Here is a 22,543-nt window from a genome sequence, read left to right as displayed (position 1 = left end):
AGTGAAACAACAGCTAGGTTATCCTCAAAATAAAACAAAGATGTCGTGTGTATATCCATTGTAGTGATCTCACCATCATCAGTACACACATCATGTGACCTAACTACTGTGCAAGATTTCAATGAAAGTGTTCCTAGTCACTGTGCAGAAATGTTTAAGCTTCTCAAAGAACTTGTATTTCTTTGCAAAATTTTATAGCTGTATGATCCTATTAAAAACTTTCATGTAAATACCTGGTACATATACACCTGGATTTAATTTTATTTTTAACTGAACTTAAAATTGTAACTCATGGATTCTCTGTGTGGTAGCAGTTTGTATTTTATTCCATGGATATTGTCTGAGTGACTGTTGGTATGAGTACAGGGCAGCCTGGAGGTTCCCTGTGATCTGTTGACAGATCCCCAGGATCTCCAAGGAGATATCTCTCTCTAAATAATTTACATACAGTCCCTGATCATGGTGGACTAGGACTTGTAGATCATCTAGAGCTGTTTGTGCTCTCATTGTGTCAACATGTCTAGAACTTAAAAACTCTAACATGTGTAACAGTACATGGGGAGGAATATACCATGCAGGCCCTCCGTTTTGTCTACTAGACTGTTGTTCTGGTATAAGTTCGTTAATATAACATATTTCATTGTGAAGGCTGATAGCCATAGCTACAGCCTGTCTCATCTTTGTAGACCAGGAATGTCCCCCTACAGCCTCAGTATACCTCTCTCTGTCTACATGTCTATTATACATCAGATATGGCTGTGCTAACTTGACCTTTGTCATCTCTATAACAGATAAAGCTTCCCTGTATCTGAGTGTCTTGTAATAATACATGGCAATGTACAACATGTCAGAAACACACCCAAACTTGGCTGCTAATTTCAGCATGTGACAGGACATTTTGTCTGCAATATACACCTGTTTGTTGACACCTGTGTTTGTGCACATGTTGTGTAATATAAAAGCAGTGTACTGAAGGATGGTGGCTGTATGTTTCTGTAAACTTACAACTTGATACTGTGACAGGGGAGAACCTATTAACTGTTCTACTGTGTGTAGGTACTTCATACAGAGCTGTAGGTCTGATGTGTGTAGTGAATCTTTACTACGTATTTCACTAAATAATTCTACATCAAACTCAGCCTCAGAGATCAGAGTGTGTTCATCAGTACACACCGTGAGTCTGGGATTACAGAGGACATCAATGATAGAGGACCTGATGGAGGGACTGTGTAGCAGCAATGCTATACCCTTCTCATACAACCCATACAGTCGGCTGAATAAACTTGTTTGTGCTTGGCCATGGATTTTGCTCAGAAACATGTTGTTTTCTGGAATGAAAAAGTTTGGACTAATTCCTTCATACACCCATTTAAGGAGAAGTTTGAAGCAGACCCAGAAACCGGCCAGGAGATTTTGTGGACACCACTGAGGTAATGTGTTTTGTTGAATGGCCCAAAAAACAGCTGTTTTCATGTGGTAGGAACACAGTAGTTTATCTTCATCTCCTAATGCATTGTTAATTATTTCCTTTAAGAACAATTTTAACAAACCATAAGTTAAGAACTGTGTATGATTCATTGAACACACAAGTTTGTACTCTGCCTGAGAGAAAGAAATTCTCCATTCTTTATCTTCATGATTTCCTAGTTTGTGTCCTATTGCTACAAAGTGACATTCATTTCTAACTATGTCATTGACAACATGAGGTGGGGGCCATGAGTGACATCTGTCTATCCATGAGGAGGCAGAGGGGGGCCAAAAATCACTGGCAAAACAAAAAGCATCATCGTATTCTAGTGAAACTTCTTTTGGACCTCTTGTTCCACTGCTACATGGTCCATGTATCCTGCTATTAGGATCGATTGATTCACACATGTTCTCTCTGAATTTAGAACTTGATATATAGAGTCTCCCATTCATCCTCACACACGATGACAACACTATCTGTCCAGCTCTTTCCAATGGTAACCAAAGTAACGTAAATCCTGCTGGACTCTCAGAACTGTCACAGAGAATCAGTGTCCGTCTGTGTATGTTGTAATACTCAGACTGAGAGAAGTCCCAGATCACTCGGAGGTTAGTTGGCCAGAACATAGTGTCTACATCTGAATCACTAAATCTAAATCCTTCTCTCATACTTCCACTCCTCATTGATCCCCCCACACCATTTTGATTGTTGAACAGCTCCTTCATATCCACTATATCTCTCCTGGAGGTCACCTTTTGTGGGGTCCCTATCTTGTGACACATCCCCACATACACTGACTCAGACATTTCCTGAAGAGCCATTCTGTAATTTAAAAATGTCTGAAGTCAAGTCAGGTGTGAATACTAAGTACACCAATATCTAGAGTGATTTTTGTTACAACTGAACATGGTAAAGAAACAAAATTTAATATACATGACTGTAATAAAATAATTTAATTACGTCTATGAGTTAATTTTAGAGTGCATTTCAAAAATAAAACTCTAAGGTGCTAAAAATAGAACATGGATTCACAACAGTTACTTTTCTTGTGTCATTTTGAAACACTCTGATAGATGTAAGAGTATAAAAATTGTTGATTTATAAATAAATAAAGTTATTGTAATTAAAATACATCTAAATCAGTATACACATAGTAAATTTAGATCCACTCTTAATTCATACACCTGAAAATATATCCTAAGGGCAGCTAGTGCTTGATCGTGAGTTGGCCAGTTGATATTTATTCCCCCTTCGAAGAAGGGAGGGCATATTGCTTTGCTGCTGTCTGTCGGTCGGTCAACTAATCCACCAACAGTTTCCGTTCATTTTCTTCGCAGAGGATGAACATATTGAAAGGAAATTTGGTATACAGGTTTGTCATGATAATATATAGGTCAAGTTCGATATTGTGTACGATCGAGCCATTTTCGACAGAGTTATGGCCCTTGGGCATAGACAAATTCCAGTTATTTGCAGTTTCCGCTCATTTTGTTTGCAGAGGATGAACATTTTGAAATGAAATTTGGTATACAGGTTTATCATGATAATATCTAGGGCAAGTTTGATATTGGGTACGATCGAGTCATTTTTGACACAGTTATGGCCCTTGGAGGAAGAAAAGTTCCAGTTATGTGCAGTTTCCGCTCATTTTCTTTGCAGAGGATTAACATATTGAAATGAGGTTTGGTATACAAGTTTATCATGATAATATTTAGATAACGTTCGATATTGGGTACAAAAGAGCCATTTTCGACAGAGTTATGGCCCTTGGACGTAGAAAAATTCGAGTTATTTGCAGTTTCCGCTCATTTTGTTTGCATAGGATGAACATACTGAAATGAAATTTGGTATACAGGTTTATCATGATAATATCTAGGTCAAGTTTGATTTTAGATATGATCGAGCCATATTGTGACAGAGTTATGGCCCTTGGAAGTAGAAAAATTCAAGTTATTTGCAGTTTACTATTCATTTTCTTTGTGGAAGTTTCCCAGGGAGGGGGCATAAGTGTTTCACAAACATCTCTTGTTGTGAACTTGGTTTTCATTGGTTGTTTGTGTCAGGTTGAATTTGGTTGTTTTGTATATATTGTTTTATGTGTTTTACCTTCAAAGTTAACCAATCTTTGTCTGGACATTGACCACAGCAGACATATGTTTATATATTGACTTACAATTGAAATGCGGAACAGGGCTGCGTTCAAGATCATAGCTGTTACGTAGGGCTCTGTGGTTGAACGGTAAGCTATGTCGATGGAATTAGTCTTTAGTTGAATATTTCCAACTTCAAATCTGAGACCTAGCGGCTAACCTAGAGGTACGTTCAATTGACCTAGATATACACGGTCTAGCGGCTAAGCTAGCTACTATGAACGCAGCCCTGATATTGGGTGCAATAGAGCCATTTTTGACAGAGTTATGGCCATTGGACGCAGAAAAATTCCAGTTATTTGCAGATTCTGCTCATTTTGTTTGCAGAGGATGAATATATTGAAATGAAATTTGGTATACAGATATATCATGATAATATCTAGGTCAAGTTCCATATTGGGTATGATCGAGCCATATTTTGACAGAATTATGGCTCTTTGACGTAGAAAATTTAAGTTATTTGCAGTTTACATTCATTTTCTTTGTGGAAGTTTCCCAGGGAGGGGGGCATAAGTGTTTCACTAACATCTCTTGTTGTGAACTTGGTTTTCATTGGTTGTTTGTGTCAGGTTGAATTTGGTTGTTTTGTATATATTGTTTTATGTGTTTTACCTTCAAAATTTGCCAATCTTCGTCTGGAAATTGACCAGAGCAGACGTATGTTTATATATTGACTTACAATTGAAATGCGGACCAGGGCTGCGTTCAAGATCGTAGCTGTTACGTAGGGCTACGTGGTTGAACGGTAAGCTAGCCTAGCAGCTACGTAAATATTCGTAGCTTAAATATTTTATGTTTAGCATCAAATTCAAGATGGCCACCTTAGCTACCACTTTGTAACAAATATGAAATCTATTTACTTAGTGATATTTTGTTCATCCCTTAAGTTATTATGAATTTTAACATGTATATTTTTGCTGGAAATAAACAAATTATGTCGATGTTATTAGTCTTTAGTTGAATATTTCCAACTTCGAATCTGAGACCTAGCGGCTTACCTAGCGGTCTCTTCAATAGACCAAGATATTTACGGCCTAGTGGCTAGGCTAGCTGCTACGATCTTGAACGCAGCCCTGAACTTCATATTTTCTGAGTCAGAGGTCAATTTCATTCTGTATATTATCTCGCCAAGCATTCAGTGTCATGATCTTATTCCCATAGAATGGTGAGAAAGTGTTTCCGAATATTTTTATCTGAGTTATAATTATTTTTATGACTTATTTTGGGAGAAATGCAATACATGTACATGCATGTATATTTTAAGAGTCATCTCCTGCTAAAATAACTTAATATTATTGTTTAATGATATTTCTGGGCTTATGTGAACTGTGTCACAAATAAATTTATCATAACGAACCTTATTTATACAGACATCTTTGTTATTGTTCTATAAAACAAAGACCGTTAAATAGATATTCAAGGCTCTTGGTAAAATCCTGGTCCAACATTTGTTTTCTCCTTTATTTGTATATCTATTAGACTAGTTATTACTAAAAGATATATATAAGCAGCAACTTAACTCTTATCTCATTTGTCTGAAGTGAATTCACACTGAGAAAATAAGTATTTCCAAAAACCTCTTCTATTTTTGCCTTGGTAACCAGACGCTCGCAGAATTAAGTCTCTATCCACTGTAGGTTCTAACAACATTAATTTGATATGCTTTCAGACATGACAGATATGATGCTCAAAGAATCTGTTTGGGACAGAGGAAATGTGAAGAGTTGGCCAAGCTGAGACTTTTCATGGTAAAATTTCCAGGTTACAAAAACTATCATCAGTTTGAACTGGTTATTTTTATCTCTTTAATTGTTGTTCTCATAACATTGAGCATATAACAAATACGAGGGTTGTTTGGAAATTATTGAGACATCACAAATATTTCCCTTTCTTAGTAATAAGTAATATTACAAAACAATAATTTGTTTACAACTGTATAAAAACAAGTTGATCAATGGTTGGGGTACTTGTCGCAGGCCCAAACTTGGACTTGAACAAATTTAAACATCTACATTTTAAGTGTTAGTAGACCTATGATAAAAGAAATCAGATTTATTTTGCTATTTATTGTGACTAACTTTTGTGCAAGTTTCACTTGTATACGATTTGAAATACAGAGATAGTTAAAAAAACGTACCAAGAATAGAAATCTGAATACGACGGTTTATTGAATTTTGACATCAAGATTCAAACTGTTCAGCAAATATACATCAAATTGGTGGGAATCTTGAGAGAAGACCATAAATTTGCTTAAACAAAAACTATATGATGAAAAGGGGTCAAAATCTTCAGTTAATTGTGGTTTATTTATTGATTGCTTTACTAAAATTAAAACAAAGGGGCCAAAAATCAAGTATTTTTATACACAAACTGAATTCTACAGGTCTAATATATGTACAGAATGAGTCTAAGAGATATTTCACAGTAAGTTGACTTTTTGGAAGAAATAACTCGAATTTTTTCACAAAAAAATCAATGATGGAGAGAATATATAACGTAACTGTTGCAATTTTGAAATAAAAAGAAAGTTTATTGGCTTACCAAAAATAAATGAATGATGTCATAAACTTCAGAATTTTCATGTTGATAAAAGGTATCCTGGTTTACTTTCAGGTGAAATTTGAACGATTTATCTTTTTCCCCAAAGGAAATAAGAGTAAATGTCTTAATAATATCCGAACAACCCTCGTAATTATATTAAACAATTTACACTCTATGTATGAGTAGAGGAATAAACAAATTGGTACATAATTAAACAATAAAATTCTTTCTTTGCCAACTCATGCGGGATATATAGGTAGCGACAGTACAGAAAATATACATAACCTCAATAATGTTCAAGAACTCGGAACCTCCTTATTTGTCAGAGTACTTTTCATGAACTTTTTAAAATATTAACAGATAAAAATCATAGATCAATTAAATTGTATTGATTCATTGAAATGATATCGTTGTATTAATTCATTGAGAATACTATCATTGTGTTGAATCATTGAGAATACTATCGTTGTAATGATTCATTGAGAGTACTATCGTTGTATTGATTCATTGAGAGTACTATCGTTGTAATGATTCATTGAGAATACTATCGTTGGATTGATTCATTGAGAGTACTATCATTGTATTGATTCATTGAGAGTACTATCGTTGGATTGATTCATTGAGAATACTATCGTTGGATTGATTCATTGAGAATACTATCGTTGGATTGATTCATTGATTGTACTATCGTTGTATTGATTCATTGAGAGTACTGTCGTTGGTTTGATTCATTGAGAGTACTATCGTTGGATTGATTCATTGAGAGTACTATCATTGTATTGATTCATTGAGAACACTGTCGTTGGTTTGATTCATTGAGAGTACTATCGTTGGATTGATTCATTGAGAGTACTATCATTGTATTGATTCATTGAGAATACTATCGTTGGATTGATTCATGGAGAATAGTATCGTTGGATTGATTCATTGAGAGTACTATCGTTGGATTGATTCATTGAGAATACTATCGTTGGATTGATTCATTGAGAATACTATCGTTGTATTGATTCATTGAGAGTTCTATCGTTGGATTGATTCATTGAGAATACTATCGTTGGATTGATTCATTGAGAATACTATCGTTGGATTGATTCATTGAGAGTACTATCGTTGGATTGATTCATTGAGAGTACTATCGTTGGATTGATTCATTGAGAGTACTATCGTTGGATTGATTCATTGAGAGTACTATCGTTGGATTGATTCATTGAGAATACTATGGTTGTATTGATTCATTGAGAGTACTATCGTTGTTTTGATACATTGAGAATACTATCATTGTGTTGAATCATTGAGTACTATCGTTGGATTGATTCATTGAGAGTACTATCGTTGGATTGATTCATTGAGAATACTATCGTTGGATTGATTCATTGAGAATACTATCGTTGGATTGATTCATTGAGAATACTATCGTTGTATTGATACATTGAGATTTTACTATCAGTAGATTTTTTAAGATGTGATTGGCATGTCCCATTTTTACATAAAGCCCATTTTTTTTGTAGGAGTTGAGGTTATAAAATGTTTCAAGTAGTGAATGAACCATGTTATTATTTTGTAGGTGGGATGCGGTGCTATTGGGTGTGAAATGTTGAAGAATTACGCTCTGCTGGGGATAGGCCAGAAAGACAGAGGATGTGTAAGTATTCTAAAAATAGATCATAAGATATTGATTGCATGACAAAAGTTACATCAGAATTCAGATTTGATAGTTTTAATTGATTTAAAGTCTCTCTCAGTTAAATTGACCAATTCCATTTCACCTTATAGTCACTGTGGTGACCTATTGCAAGTGTTTTCTGTCCAGTGTCCAGTGGGCGTTAACAGTTTAACAGAATCGAATAATGACTTTTAGTATTCTGACGGTAAATAAAAAAGATTAAATGCAAATTTAGAAAGAAAATCTGCAGTGAGTCATGAGGCCTGTGGGCCTTTATTTCTAAAAATAGACTGAAGAACTTGTGTTTTGTCTGTTAGCATGTGTATACAATGTTGTTTTTTACGTGTTTATGTATAATATTTGGTCGTTGTAGATAACCATTACAGACAACGATCTGATTGAAAAATCCAACCTCAACCGTCAGTTTCTTTTCAGACCTTCTGATATACAGGTACAGTTTGAAATTACCATGGCAGAAAGTTTAGTTTATTGTTGTTCATCTTTTTATGTCTCAATGCCCTATTTAGTTTGTCTCTTAATGCCCGATAAAAGGAAACATTTTTGAAGGATGAATTTTTTTTTCCTTTATTAAGAAACAATATTAACCTGGCCATTATTATTTAGGAATTTAGAGTAAACGTTCCGTCGCTTATTGCAGCTACATTCCCAAGATTACAGTTGAAGATTTTTACCATGTTTACAGAAAAACCAAACCCAGCTTTCAGTTATTTTGAAGTAAAGATCATTTTAAGAGGCTTTTTTAGAAATATTTCTAAAATTAAATTTTTTCAATTATGAAATTAGAAATTTGCCCGCTGAAGCCCCTTATTAAATTCCTTCCTTGGTTGTACATGTATCAATATTTACTGTTTTACTATATCAGGGGCATGAGAAGAAACTTTACAGCTTAAGAACCTAGCTACTGAAGAAGTCAGATGTCTTTAAATTTGTTACTTTGTACTAAATTACATATGTAAGTGTTAAGAAATGGAGTGTTTTTCTCTGTTTTAGAAACCCAAAAGTACCACTGCAGCTGTTGCTGTTCTGCAGATAAATCCAGGTAAATATATATCATAATGATTATCATTCAGGTGTGAAAGGTAGAAATAAAACCATATCTACTGGTATGTACATACAAGAAACCCTCTACTAACAATTCAACAAATTCAGTTAAAAGCCGAGACATGATATTCATGATGATATACAACTCAGGTTTTATAACTAGAAGTAATCACGTTGTTCCTCTCTGAACAATGTAATTAACGCTAGAATAAAAATAGACAAGTGTATGGCTTAATAGCAACTATCATTTCGATGGATTTTAAAATGTTACATGTTTTTACTTGTAGAGCTGAATATAGAGGCACAACAACAGAAAGGTACAAGTAAACTTATTACTGTCAGTTTATACCTTAACATAATGCTTTATAATTATGTGTGTATTCATTAAATAAGTTGATAGACCTAATGTTTATTACTGTCAGTTTACACTAAGTACCTGTATAAACATATGCTTTATGTTATTTAAGTTAGTAGTCCTAACATATTGTGTTGCCATTCTATGAAGCCTACACCGGACCTAGTGAATGTTATAACATTAGGGTTTTTCTCCTTTTTTCAAAAAACATTTTCTGTTTCAATTCGTATGAATGTGACAAAATAAAAGAACAAGGCACCATGATTTGTTGTTTGGTTTTTAGTGTGTCCACAGACAGAAGACAGGTTTTATAACGACGCCTTCTTTGAGAACCAGGATGTTGTGGTGAATGCCCTTGACAATATCGAGGCTCGACGCTATGTGGACAGGTGAATATAAAGCGTATTGGCTGTAACTACATACATTTACCAAATTTAAAGTTATTATTTGATTTTAAGGGCAACCTTTGTTTCGTTCATTCAAATTTAGAAAAAAACATACTCAGCATGTAAATTTAATGAATAAAAATAATGTGAACCCAGACCAAAATTATACATGTAATACATCTCTTTTCATATCAAATACACAGTTGTAAATATCTAGCTAATCAGCTTTCATCTGTAATGCTTTTAGTAATGATTATTGTCATTTGTCTATTTTGCATTCACATTGTCTGTAAGGCATAATTTAAGGTTTGAATATATAAGGTTTACTTCTCCCTTATTAACATACTTACTGGTGTACATGTAGTCGGTGTGTGACCAATCAAAGAGCGTTGTTGGAGAGTGGAACCCTGGGAACTAAAGGTCACGTACAGGTCATCATACCTCATCTCACCGAGTCCTACAGCAGTCAGGTTATCTACACGTATTAATTTCTAGTTTATCATAAAAATCAATACATTCTCTGTTCAAGCATTTCAAACAATGAGACAGTTTATAGTTCAGAAATAGTTTTTATTGGTTTCGTTGAAGAGAATGATCAGGAAATCTACAACACGTTTTCCAAAAATAAAAAAGTAGGATGAGCAGTAATAAACTTATTGTTTTTCCTGGGTTTTTTAATTTAACAGAATAATCCTCTTTGTTTAAAAAAGTAACAGGAAATTTATGCTTGGTTTAATCAAAAGTTTAAACTATAGGATTAGCTATAGTTTATAAACAGCTTTTCCTGGTTTCGTTGAACAGAGTGACCCGAGTGACGAGAGTGTTCCCTACTGCACCTTGAAGTCATTTCCTGCTAATATTGAACACTGCATACAGTGGGCGCGAGACAAGGTACCAATGAAACACCCATGACCAATATACACCCTGAGTTATGGTAATCTGATACAAATAATGCATCCACTCTAGAATGGCTAATCAGCTTTTCTGCCTTTCTAAAAAGATGAAATGACATTTAAAGCTTTCTTGTTTCATTTTCCCTGTGAAGATACAATTATTTAATTGATTAACATTCAGCAATCGGGATTCAGGGTAATGTTTTTTCTGCATAGATAATGAAGTAATTCATTGTGTATATATACATCTCTCTTAAATGTTCATTTAAAGTAAGTAAAACTATACTAACATTGTTTTATCAAAGTTCAAACTATACAATGCATATATTGACTTTTAATAATTAAACATGCCATGCTATTGGCTCATTTGAACTCATTATAACAGGATAAAAATAAAACACCATTGTTATGGCAACAAAATTATCTATAAAATTTATTTCTTAAGAAATATAGGGAAGAATACTTTGTGGATGTTTATTCACTGAATACTATTTTGAAAAATGTTGAACTTTTTAAAATAAATACTGTATTTTTTACCCCTGTATTTCAGTTTGAGAGCTCCTTTGCCGTGAAGCCGGACTTGTTCAATAAATTTTGGAAACAGAATGGACAAGTGACTGAAGTTATTCAAGTATGTGTAAAAAAATTGTAACTTTACTTTATAAATATATTTTGATTATATGTTTTGGCTTAGTTTTTAATTAGTTAACATATAAAAGTTTTCAAATAGTTATTACATGTACAGTCCACAGAGCTGGTTATTTAGGCAGATATTAGTTTTCAGAATTGTGAGCGATCTGGGTATGTCTATCTTTTCTCTGTTATTTTAGCAATTCTGTAAAAAAAAAAAATTTATGATTTTAGCAATAAAACAATTTTTTTGTTATAATTTTAGAGATTCTATAATTGTTCAGCAACAAGTATGCACCAACTTAACTGATTTTAATGTTTGTTTGACATTAAATTTCATGCGTATTACTGCCATATGCATTAGTTTCAGCAAAACTAAATGAAAATAAGTCCACATTTCCCCAAAAAGTTAATGATATGTAAGTCATTTTTGCAAAAATTTGTTCACACTCTTTGTACCGGTATTTGTATTTATTAGTGTAATATTTTGATATTATTTAATATATATATTTAGAAATTGAAGAATGGACAATCACTAGATGGCGCTGTCCAGGTTAGCAAAATGGCTGCCAACAGGAGGGCCACCTGGTGCCAATGTGTACAGCTAGCTCGCCTCAAGTTTCAGAAATACTTTAACCACAAGGTATTGTATTTATGAAATAGATTTCATTTCTCTATCAATTCAAATAGGAAATTCAAATTAAAAAAATTAATGAAATTCAAAATGGAAATCGTTACTTTAACTTAATTAAATTGACCAATTCTCAATTTTTTGGGTTTTCAGGCAAAACATCTCCTTCATGTGTTTCCTCTGGACACAAAGATGCAAGATGGCTGTAAGATTCCATTTTAATTAAGTGAATGATGAGGTCAAAATAAGTTTGAAATCAACACATGATGTCCCTTTAATTAATGTCAAACTTATCATTAGTTGCATTTGTACATTTATTAATTAAAGAATGAAATGTTACTTCATTAGGGGAATCAATTTTTACTGGGCATCAACTAATGTGACTTATCTTAGTATACAAATTTAAAGATGTACTTTTTGAAGATTAAGAATAGAAGCATCAATCGCTGAAATCATACAACAATATTTTGAAACAGAAACAGTCACATTCCTACGAAATAGGCGAAAGAAAATGATCAGAATCTATTCATTTCATCTGTGCTTGTATACCACAGAATAAAAGCCAATGTTGTATTACCATATTTTGTTCTACATTCCTGAAAATTATGCATGCATCTTCACTTCTTTTATGCATTGTTATATTTGTTTTCAGCTCTATTTTGGCAATCTCCCAAGCGGCCTCCGATTCCTCAGGAATTCAACATTCAAAACCCTGTGTAAGTCGAATTTCATATTGATATATAATGCTCTCCCTATTTTAAACATTGTGACTTGGTGCTTGACAATAAAAACAAACAAACCCTTTATTGTGGCAATGTTTTCAATTCCAGACATTTCCAGTTTGTTGTAAGCACAGCTCGACTTTATGCTGGAGTCTTCAACATTCCAGTCAGCTCCGAGGTGAGGTTTTTTTTAGAGAGCCTCATTGGAAAAAAAATTGAATTATTCTTAAATTAAAAAGTGATTTTGATTTTCAAATGTGTGAAGAGACCTCTACTGCCTTCACTTGTGTAAATCGTTGTGTAAATAAGAAAAAAGAATCAATAGATTACTGTAATGGCTTGTCTTTAATTATGATTTTGTGTGTTATAGGATACATCAATTACAACTATAAACTCAGTCATAGAAAGCATGGACATTCCTGACTACCGACCAACAAATAAAGCAAGTTCTGTCAACCTACTGTTGTTCTGTTATACCAATTCATTTGACAGGACTTATTATTAATAAGTTACTAATCACTGATTATATTAAAAGATTGTCGTATAGAACATAAGAAATTAGATAATTATAATCTGTAAGATAAATATATATATATGATATTCTATCATAATTATTTTTTGTCTGGTGTAAAATAAAAGTTGATATGTTTGTTGAATTTTTAAGACAGAATTTTTTAGAAGGTAGTTTTTTTTCTGTTATAGAGAATTCTGACCGATGAATCTGTCTCTAAACCAATGGACGACACAACAGGAAGTGGGGATGATTTACTGGACGCCGCTAATCGCCTGCAGGCGTCACTTAATGAGGACAAGGTCACACACGGTCAGTTTGTCTCTATGTCACTTGATGAAAAAGATATTATCATTCTTATTCAAGAATCTCTTATGCTATATGAGTACATGTACATGATTGTAATTATTAAGATTAGATACCATTGTCTAATGAAGTTCCTGTGTATAATTTCAGTGCTGAGTCCAATGAATCATTAAGTTCCTGTGTATAATTTCAGTGCCGAGTCCAATGAATCATTAAGTTCCTGTGTATAATTTCAGTGCTGAGTCCAATGAATCATTAAGTTCCTTGTATAATTTCAGTGCCGAGTCCAATGAATCATTAAGTTCCTGTGTATAATTTCAGTGCTGAGTCCAATGAATCATTAAGTTCCTGTGTATAATTTCAGTGCCGAGTCCAATGAATCATTAAGTTCCTGTGTATAATTTCAGTGCCGAGTCCAATGAATCATTAAGTTCCTGTGTATAATTTCAGTGCTGAGTCCAATGAATCATTAAGTTCCTGTGTATAATTTCAGTGCTGAGTCCAATGAATCATTAAGTTCCTGTGTATAATTTCAGTGCCGAGTCCAATGAATCATTAAGTTCCTGTGTATAATTTCAGTGCCGAGTCCAATGAATCATTAAGTTCCTTGTATAATTTCAGGGCCGAGTCCAATGAATCATTAAGTTCCTGTGTATAATTTCAGGGCCGAGTCCAATGAATCATTAAGTTCCTGTGTATAATTTCAGTGCCGAGTCCAATGAATCATTAAGTTCCTGTGTATACTTTCAGTGCCGAGTCCAATGAATCATTAAGTTCCTGTGTATAATTTCAGTGCCGAGTTCAATGAATCATTAAGTTCCTGTGTATAATTTCAGTGCCGAGTCCAATGAATCATTAAGTTCCTGTGTATAATTTCAGTGCTGAGTCCAATGAATCATTAAGTTCCTGTGTATAATTTCAGTGTCGAGTCCAATGAATCATTAAGTTCCTGTGTATAATTTCAGTGCCGAGTCCAATGAATCATTAAGTTCCTGTGTATAATTTCAGTGCCGAGTCCAATGAATCATTAAGTTCCTGTGTATAATTTCAGTGCCGAGGTCCAATGAATCATTAAGTTCCTGTGTATACTTTCAGTGCCGAGTCCAATGAATCATTAAGTTCCTGTGTATAATTTCAGTGCCGAGTCCAATGAATCATTAAGTTCCTGTGTATAATTTCAGTGCCGAGTCCAATGAATCATTAAGTTCCTTGTATAATTTCAGTGTCGAGTCCAATGAATCATTAAGTTCCTGTGTATAATTTCAGTGCCGAGTCCAATGAATCATTAAGTTCCTTGTATAATTTCAGTGCCGAGTTCAATGAATCATTAAGTTCCTGTGTATAATTTCAGTGCCGAGTCCAATGAATCATTAAGTTCCTGTGTATAATTTCAGTGCCGAGTCCAATGAATCATTAAGTTCCTTGTATAATTTCAGTGCTGAGTATAATGAATCATTAAGTTCCTGTGTATAATTTCAGTGCTGAGTCCAATGAATCATTAAGTTCCTGTGTATACTTTCATTGCCGAGTCCAATGAATCATTAAGTTCCTGTGTATAATTTCAGTGCTGAGTCCAATGAATCCCGTCGAGTTTGAGAAAGATGATGACACCAATGGTCACATAGACTTTATATCTACAGCAGCGGTCAGTGTCAAATCAACAGCAAACATAATTTTTTTTATTCTTTTCATGACATTTATGTAATCAGTTGCTATGATAACACATCGTTTTTATGTATTAATTTTGTTTATTACAAAATTTTGCTTGTGAAATTAAAATTTGTTTTAATGAAAATGTAATTCCTTTAATACATTTGTGACTTGTGATTATCATTATGCGTTTAAAGATCAGAGTTATGAATGATGTGCAACTTAGTTTTTGATGTATACAGAGCCATCAGAATTAGGGTCTTCCGTTTTCAACGGAAGACCCTCTTGTTTTTCTTCGGATTCTTTTTCATTAGGGTCTTCCGTTTCCGACGGAAGACCCTCTTGTTATTCTATTGTTTCTTTTCCTTATTATTATTTTATTTTTTATTTTTTTTCTGACTTTTTTCGAACGCTATTTCTCGTGAACTACTTGACCGATTTGCATGAAATTTACAGGACATGTGGAGCATCAAAAGTTCTTATTATTATAAAATTTCTGGCTAATGACGTCACTTCCGGTTCGAGATTTTGAGGATTAAGTGAATTTTTAAGGACCATTTTGTCCACGTAACTTCTAAAAAACGAATTGCGATAGAAACGTGAAAATTTCAGGAATAGTAGATGAATGTCTGTAGATGATCCTATTTATTTGATATTTTGAAAAATGCGCAAGGCGGCGAAGCTCGCCCGAGGTCAAAAATTGGCACCAATTTTTTTAACGAAATTTTCGCACATTTTCGGCCCTAGCTTTTAATGTGTAAATATTTTGTTAAGACATGTAATGCAAAAGTTGTTTAGTTTAACTAGGACTTTTGTTTGATTTCAAGAAAAAGGGGATGGCCCCTCAAATTAGGGACCAAAAGGGCTCAAAAGTATTTTTGCAATAACTCTTTACTGAAAAATAATTTGTAATCGGTCATAGAACCAAAAGTGTTCATTGTACATCTGTTTATCTACAAAGTACCATACCTAAGTCATATGTTACGTAATTATGGGTTTCAAGGGGCCAGAAGTCCAAAATTTTGATCTTTAATATCTAGAAAAGGAGAAATATTTTGATAAGCATTGTAGAACTAAAAATGCTTAGAATAATGTTTTTAACAATATGCTACCTAAATAATTTTTGTTGGTGGCCCCAGTAAGGATTTTAAGGGTCGGCCCCTAAAACACATTTGTTCAGATATCTTTAGAACGGTCAACAATTTCCGAACACTTGTTGAACAAAATGTGTTTATATTTACAAGACCTTTTATTTGATATCAAGAAATAAGGGTTGGCCCCTCAAATTAGGGGCCAAGAGGGCTCTAAAGTCTTTTTAAAATAACTCTTTTCTGAAAAATAATTTATTATCAATTATAGAAGCATATGTTTATTGTACAGCTGTTTATCTATACAGTACCATACTCAGAATCATTAATATCTAGAAAAAGAGAAATATTTTGAAAAGTATTGTAGAACAAAAGTTGCTCAAAATAATGTTATTAATGATATGAAATCTAAAAAAATTTTGTTGGTGGCCCCAGTAAAGAGTTAAAGGGTGGGCCCCTAAAACAGAGTTGTTCGGATATCTCTAGAACGGTTAGCAATTCGTGAATACTTGTTGAAAAAAAATATGTTTGTTTTTCGAGGCCTTTCATTTGATATCAAGAAAAAGGGGCCAGCCCCTCAAATAAAGAGCCAAAAGGGCTACAAAGTAATTTTCATAATAACTTATTTTTTAGCGATTATTAGTTATTAATCATAAAGCAGAAAATACGAGCTTATTATTCATAATTCAAAACTGAAATCCGTTCTAAAATCGGACGATGCAATACAGAGATATAGGGGTTTAAAAATTGATTTTTCCGGAAATTTTGATTCCACATTCTTGGTTAAGAAAATAGTTTTATGTTCAGAGTTAAATTAACTCGTACCTAAAATTATTCGATAATTGTTAAATCGTACTTTTACAGATTTGGATTTGTATTTGCTAAGTCGTTCTTGAAATCGATAAGGTTTGTTATATTCGTACTTGGCATCATTCGGATTTTGTTAACTCGTACCAAGAATAATTCGATTTTTTTGGTCTTAGTTTCTTATGTTTTTTTGTTTAAGAACCCTGCTTCTTACAGGAACTTCTAGCTTTACTTTCGACATTACCGGAAGACCCACTCGTTGCTTTGCAACGAGCTTTGCTCAAGTTATTATTATTCTTCCTCTGACTTTTTTGGTGGCTTATATCTCATAAACTATTCAACTGATTTCCACGAAATTTTCAGGACTAATAGAGCATCACCGGCGCTACACATTTTAAATTTTTAATTGATAACGTCACTTCCGGTTTCAGATATTGACAATTTTATAAATTTTTAAGGGTCATTTTGTCCACGCATCTCCTCCGAAACTAATCAAGACAGAAGCTTGAAACTTTCAGGGATTGTAGATGAATGTCTGTAGATGTACCCCAATGCTTCCATTAATGAAAATTGCTCAAGGCATTGAAGCTCGCCCGAACCTGAAAATTAGAACTAAAATTTTCCACAAATTTTAGAACATTTTCTGGAATAACTTTTGATGTACATATATTTTGTTAAAACATGTAATGCAAAAGATGTTTATATTTGCAAAACCTATAACTTGATATCAAGAAAAAGGGGCTGGCCCCTCAAATAAGGGGCCAAAAGGGCTCTAAAGTCTTTTTGCAATAACTCTTTACTGAAAAATAATTTGTTATCAATTATAGAACCAAAAATGTTCATTGTACATATGTTTATCTAACCAGTACCATGCGTAAGTAATATGTTACGTAATTAGGGGTTCCATGGGGCCAGAAGGTCAAAACTTTGATCTTTAGTATCTTTAGTACGATGCAAGACAGAGAAATAGGGGTTTAAAAAGTGATTTTTCCGGAAATTTTGATTCTAGAAAAGGAGAAATATTTTGATAAGCATTATAGAACAAAAAATGCTAAGAATAATGTTCTTAACAATATGCCACTTTAATAATTTTTATTGGTGGCCCCAGTAAGGATTTTAAGGGTCGGCCCCTAAAACACATTTGTTCAGATATCTTTAGAATGGTCAACAATTTCTGAACACTTGTTGAACAAAATGTGTTTATATTTACAAGACCTTTTATTTGATATCAAGAAAAAAAGCTGGCCCCTCAAATAAGGGGCCAAGAGGGCTCTAAAGTCTTTTTATAATAACTCTTTACTAAAAAATAATTTGTTATCAATAATAGAACCAAAAATGTTCATTGTATATCTGTTTATCTATACCGTAAAATACCTAAGTCATATGATACGTAATTAGGGGTTTCAAGGGGCCATATGTCTAAAAATTTGATCATTAATATCTAGAAAAGGAGAAATATTTTGAAAAGCATTGTAAAAGAAAAGTTGCTCAAAATAATGTTCTTAACGATATGGGATCTAAAAATATTTTGTTGGTGGCCTTGGTAAGGAGTTTAAGGGTCGGCCCCTAAAACACAGTTGTTCGCATATCTTTAGAACGGTTAACAATTCGTGAATACTTGTTGAACAAAATATGTATATATTTACAAGACCTTTCATTTGATATCAAGAAAAATAGGCTGACCTCTCAAATTAGGGGCCAAGATGGCTACAAAGTCTTTGCATTATAACTTATTTTTTAAGCGATAATTTGTTAATAATCATTAAAACAGAAATTAAGAGCTTATTATTCTTAATTCAAAACTGAAATCCGTTCAAAAATCGGACGATGCTAGACAGAGAAATAGGGGTTTAAAAAGTGATTTTTCCGGAAATTTTGATTCCACATTCTTGGTTAAGAAAATAGTTTTATGTTCAGAGTTAAATTAACTCGTACCTAAAATTATTAGAAAATTATTAATTCGTACTTTTGCACATTCGGATTTGTATTTGCTAAGTCATTCTTGAAATCGAAAAGGTTTGTTCTTGAAATCATTCGGATTTTGTTAAGTCGTGCCAAGAATTATTCGAATTTTTTTTTTATTCACTCTCTTAGTTGGTCTTAGAACTCTTCTTCTTACAGGAACTTCCAGCTTTACTTCCGACATTAACGGAAGACCCACTCGTTGCTTTGCAACGAGCTTTGCTCTAGTTTCAATTTGTTACTTGATTTCATTAATTTCATTTTTTAATCAGATATTCCCTGTATTAGGTAGAGTCAGGATTGATTGAATAATGTAAATATGTGTACATGTATACCATTACACACATATAACTACATCATTGACTTTAATTGTAGAACTTACGAGGAGCTATGTACAACATTGAGAGCATTGATAGACTGCAAGCCAAGAGAATAGCTGGTAGAATTGTTCCTGCCATAGCCACTACCACGGCGACTGTCAGTGGATTGGTCAGTATTTCTGTCATGTGACCGCAGTAAGATATCATCAAAATGTCAGTTTGTCTATTGAGGAAAAAACCAAATTAAAATGAATTTTTATGAAACATGTTATTTGCTTCAGGTAACCATAGAGCTAAATAAACTGAAATGTTCATTAGCCTAAGGGCTTCCCTCTTGCAGCATTATATAGCAATTAGTCTGTCTATCCATCATTCTATCTTTCCATCCTTCTGTCCATTTGTTCATCCGGAGCAAATATTCTCCCCCCTTGGCCCAATCTGGCTCATGCTTCACCCACAAAGTACCTTTGGGTAAAGGTTGTGCAGTGACCTAAAACCATGTTTTCTAGGTCTAAGTTTAATGTCATTATATGCGATATCTTCATCTGGGGCATATCTTCTCTCCTCTTTGTCCAATCTGGCTCATACTTCACTCACAGAGTGTCTATGGTCAAAGGGTGTGCAGTGACCATGATTGAAATTTGTAGATCAAGGAGGAAGGTCATATTGGACCACTCAAAGATCCTTTATTCAGAGCATATATACTTTCCACTTAGCCCTATTTGGTTCGTATTTCTTATATACAGAGCTTTTCAGTAAAGGGTGTGTAATGACTTTGAACCAATTTTTAAGGTCAAATGTGAAGGTTATAGCAGAATGATATGAACAATCCTTGTCAGCAGCATGTCTTTTCTCCCTTTGCTCCAGTCTGGCTCATACTTCACCAACCTGGTGCCTTTGATTAGAGAGTATGCAGTGACGTTGAATGATGTGTCAAAGTCATATCAGATCACACAAGAATCCTTTTTTAAGAGCACATATATGCTCTCCACTTAGCCCTATTTGGCTAATACTTTACTGACACAGCTTTTTGGTCACTGGCATACAGTGACCTTAAACCAAGTCAATGTGAAGGTCATAGGGGATCTATTTATAATCAGTTTTAGACAGTAGATAATTTCCCATTTGCTTGATCTTGCTCAGATTGAACAAAAATGCCTGTATGTAATGGGTAATGAAAGGGAAATTGAATTACAAGTTCTATGCAACCTGGAAAATTTTTATGTGATAGGTCAAGGTCAAAGCAAAATTCTCTGATATTGTTTTCATCCTGGTCACCATATCAATGTTGTCTAGTTACAGAATTTATCTCTTTTTGCTTCAGGTCACCATAGAGCTGATTAAGCTGTTGGACAAATTACCCCTGGAGGTGTATAAGAATGCCTTCCTTAACCTTGCTCTTCCAGTAATTGTACTGTCTGAGCCAGGACCGGTGGAGAAAACTGTGATAAAGTAACTATGTTACACTGCTAGAATGATGTATACCTTTTCATTATGGAAAGTTATACATGTAATCTATTTTTTAAATGTTTTACTGTATATTTATCAGATTCCAACAAGAATTGAACGTAATTTTGAAATATCTTGGGCCACAAAAAGTGATTAAGAATTGAAAAAAAATGTCTATTGCAGACCAGTATATGCTGATGATCTGGTTTTTAAAAATTGCACTGGAGGCAAATAATGAAATGTCTTTATTATTACAATGTACTTTAATTATTTCCTTGTCTCTGGTTTGTGTATTTATTACAGTTGACAATGAATCCTATTTAAAATAATCCTTCAATGAAAACATTATATTTCATAAAACATAACAAATTGAATTTCAGAGAGGGACTGACAACAACCATGTGGGACCGGTGGGAGGTTCACGGAACAGCCGATTTTACACTCCAGCAATTCCTTCAATACTTTAAGGTAGTTAATATCTCTTGAAGTGATGGAGATTCAGAATGAGAATTTTTTCAAAGACAGTAAATCTCAAAAAGTACCGTAGTTTTGTAATAAATCAAAGGTTTTGATGATAATTGATTTATTGATAATAGATAATTATTTTTCCAACCTCCAGGATAAATACGGGTTAGAGGTCACAATGGTCAGTCACGGAGTGAAGATGGTGTATGTACCGTTTATGCCAGGCCACAAAAAACGTCTGCCACAACAGTGAGTATAGAACAAGTACTATACATGTAGATTCCTTAGTTTACACGAGTACTTAATTCAATTATTCAGCTGTGTTGTATTAAATCATGAGAATTATAACATCGCAATTACCAACATTTGTTATACATTTACAATAGTAATCACTAATGATGCTTTTTGTTGTAGAATGGTGAAGTTGTTAAAACCTTCTTCAGGACAGCTGTATATGGACCTGATCATTAATTTAGAAGGAAATGAGGACGACGACATTGCCTGTCCGCCCGTTCGGTATTACTTCGGGGTTTAACGACGGCTGATTATAGGACCATCTTCTAGTGCTATTACAGGACTTCTTTATTTATATATGGTTTTATAAACTGGATGACAATATATATGTTATTCATATGTTTTGTTTGTGAAAAAAATGTTAGCTGTGAATGAAATACATGTATATCTGTATTCAGCAGAGAGAGAGAGAGAGAGAGAGAGAGAGAGAGAACTGTCTATATATAGGAAGAATAGATGTACATTTATCTTGATAATTGATGAGGTTTTCATATTTTGTTTACCTACATTGCCGTCTGTTATACACATATATAATTTACAATAATTGTCAGTGTATTGAAATGATAAGGTTGATGGGTGATTGGTTCTAGTCTTAATCAATGTTCCTTCTCGGTTTTGACTTTTTTTAATTCAGGCATATAAAAGGAATTTTGATATAGACATTAAATGTAACTTAATATGCTTCCTTGCACTGTGCTGCTTGTTTACAAGTTTGAGAGAACTGCCTGTCCTCAGCTGAAAGAGACTATCAAAGATTAAGTAATGGAGACAGAAATCGCCCTCTGTTCTATAATACTCCTGAAGTCTGATTCAGAAACCATTTCAAACTGTAATGATTACGTTTTAAATATGAGTGATAAATTTTATTATTGCTATAATATCTTTAGTTACTTAAATGTAGATCAAGTTTTGTAATTTATTGTTGAACTGCATTACTTCACAGTCATTGATCGGTACAGTGTATTTTTAAATGAGAACGATCTTGTAACAAACAAAATGGAAAATTAATGGTACGAATTAAAATTATATGGATATTTTATATTGGCTTTTTATATTTAGCATTTATTCAGAAACATTAATCTTAGTAATAGTTTTATGGAGAACATAAACAATGTAAGTAAATGAATTTCTTCTCTTTAAAATCCGCGTTGGGGTTTGTTATTGTTTTCTGCAATAAAATTAATTTAACT

General features: G+C 33.5%; 2 protein-coding genes across 2 annotated transcripts in view; one reads left to right on the top strand and one right to left on the bottom strand.

Annotated features, from left to right (window-relative positions):
- The window catches only part of LOC128175324 (ubiquitin-like modifier-activating enzyme 6), a 31,747-nt gene extending 9,814 nt beyond the window's left edge, over nt 1-21,933 (top strand). The window contains exons 16-36 of the mRNA XM_052840858.1: nt 5,288-5,366; nt 7,724-7,801; nt 8,196-8,273; nt 8,834-8,882; nt 9,172-9,201; nt 9,523-9,628; nt 9,990-10,095; nt 10,427-10,516; nt 11,069-11,149; nt 11,663-11,791; nt 11,933-11,984; nt 12,432-12,495; nt 12,610-12,679; nt 12,872-12,943; nt 13,204-13,324; nt 14,884-14,963; nt 19,201-19,314; nt 20,470-20,597; nt 20,975-21,062; nt 21,214-21,308; nt 21,474-21,933. Coding sequence (XP_052696818.1) covers nt 5,288-5,366; nt 7,724-7,801; nt 8,196-8,273; nt 8,834-8,882; nt 9,172-9,201; nt 9,523-9,628; nt 9,990-10,095; nt 10,427-10,516; nt 11,069-11,149; nt 11,663-11,791; nt 11,933-11,984; nt 12,432-12,495; nt 12,610-12,679; nt 12,872-12,943; nt 13,204-13,324; nt 14,884-14,963; nt 19,201-19,314; nt 20,470-20,597; nt 20,975-21,062; nt 21,214-21,308; nt 21,474-21,594 — 1,831 coding nt within the window. The 3' untranslated portion in view covers nt 21,595-21,933. The remainder of the gene's footprint in view (nt 1-5,287; nt 5,367-7,723; nt 7,802-8,195; nt 8,274-8,833; nt 8,883-9,171; nt 9,202-9,522; nt 9,629-9,989; nt 10,096-10,426; nt 10,517-11,068; nt 11,150-11,662; nt 11,792-11,932; nt 11,985-12,431; nt 12,496-12,609; nt 12,680-12,871; nt 12,944-13,203; nt 13,325-14,883; nt 14,964-19,200; nt 19,315-20,469; nt 20,598-20,974; nt 21,063-21,213; nt 21,309-21,473) is intronic.
- LOC128175325 (uncharacterized) lies at nt 4-10,104 on the bottom strand. Its single transcript, XM_052840859.1, has 2 exons — nt 9,976-10,104; nt 4-2,290 (listed from the first exon to the last, which is right to left on the bottom strand). The coding sequence occupies exon 2, from the start codon at nt 2,287-2,289 to the stop codon at nt 277-279; it is 2,013 nt and encodes a 670-aa protein (XP_052696819.1). The 5' UTR covers nt 2,290; nt 9,976-10,104; the 3' UTR covers nt 4-276.
- Nucleotides 21,934-22,543: the final 610 nt, after the last annotated feature.

The sequence above is a fragment of the Crassostrea angulata genome, chromosome 3 (genome assembly GCF_025612915.1).
Source record: "Crassostrea angulata isolate pt1a10 chromosome 3, ASM2561291v2, whole genome shotgun sequence".
Lineage (NCBI taxonomy): Eukaryota > Metazoa > Mollusca > Bivalvia > Ostreida > Ostreidae > Magallana > Magallana angulata.
The sequence above is the reverse complement of the archived record's forward strand: the minus strand, read 5'-3'. Positions and strand labels throughout refer to the sequence as shown.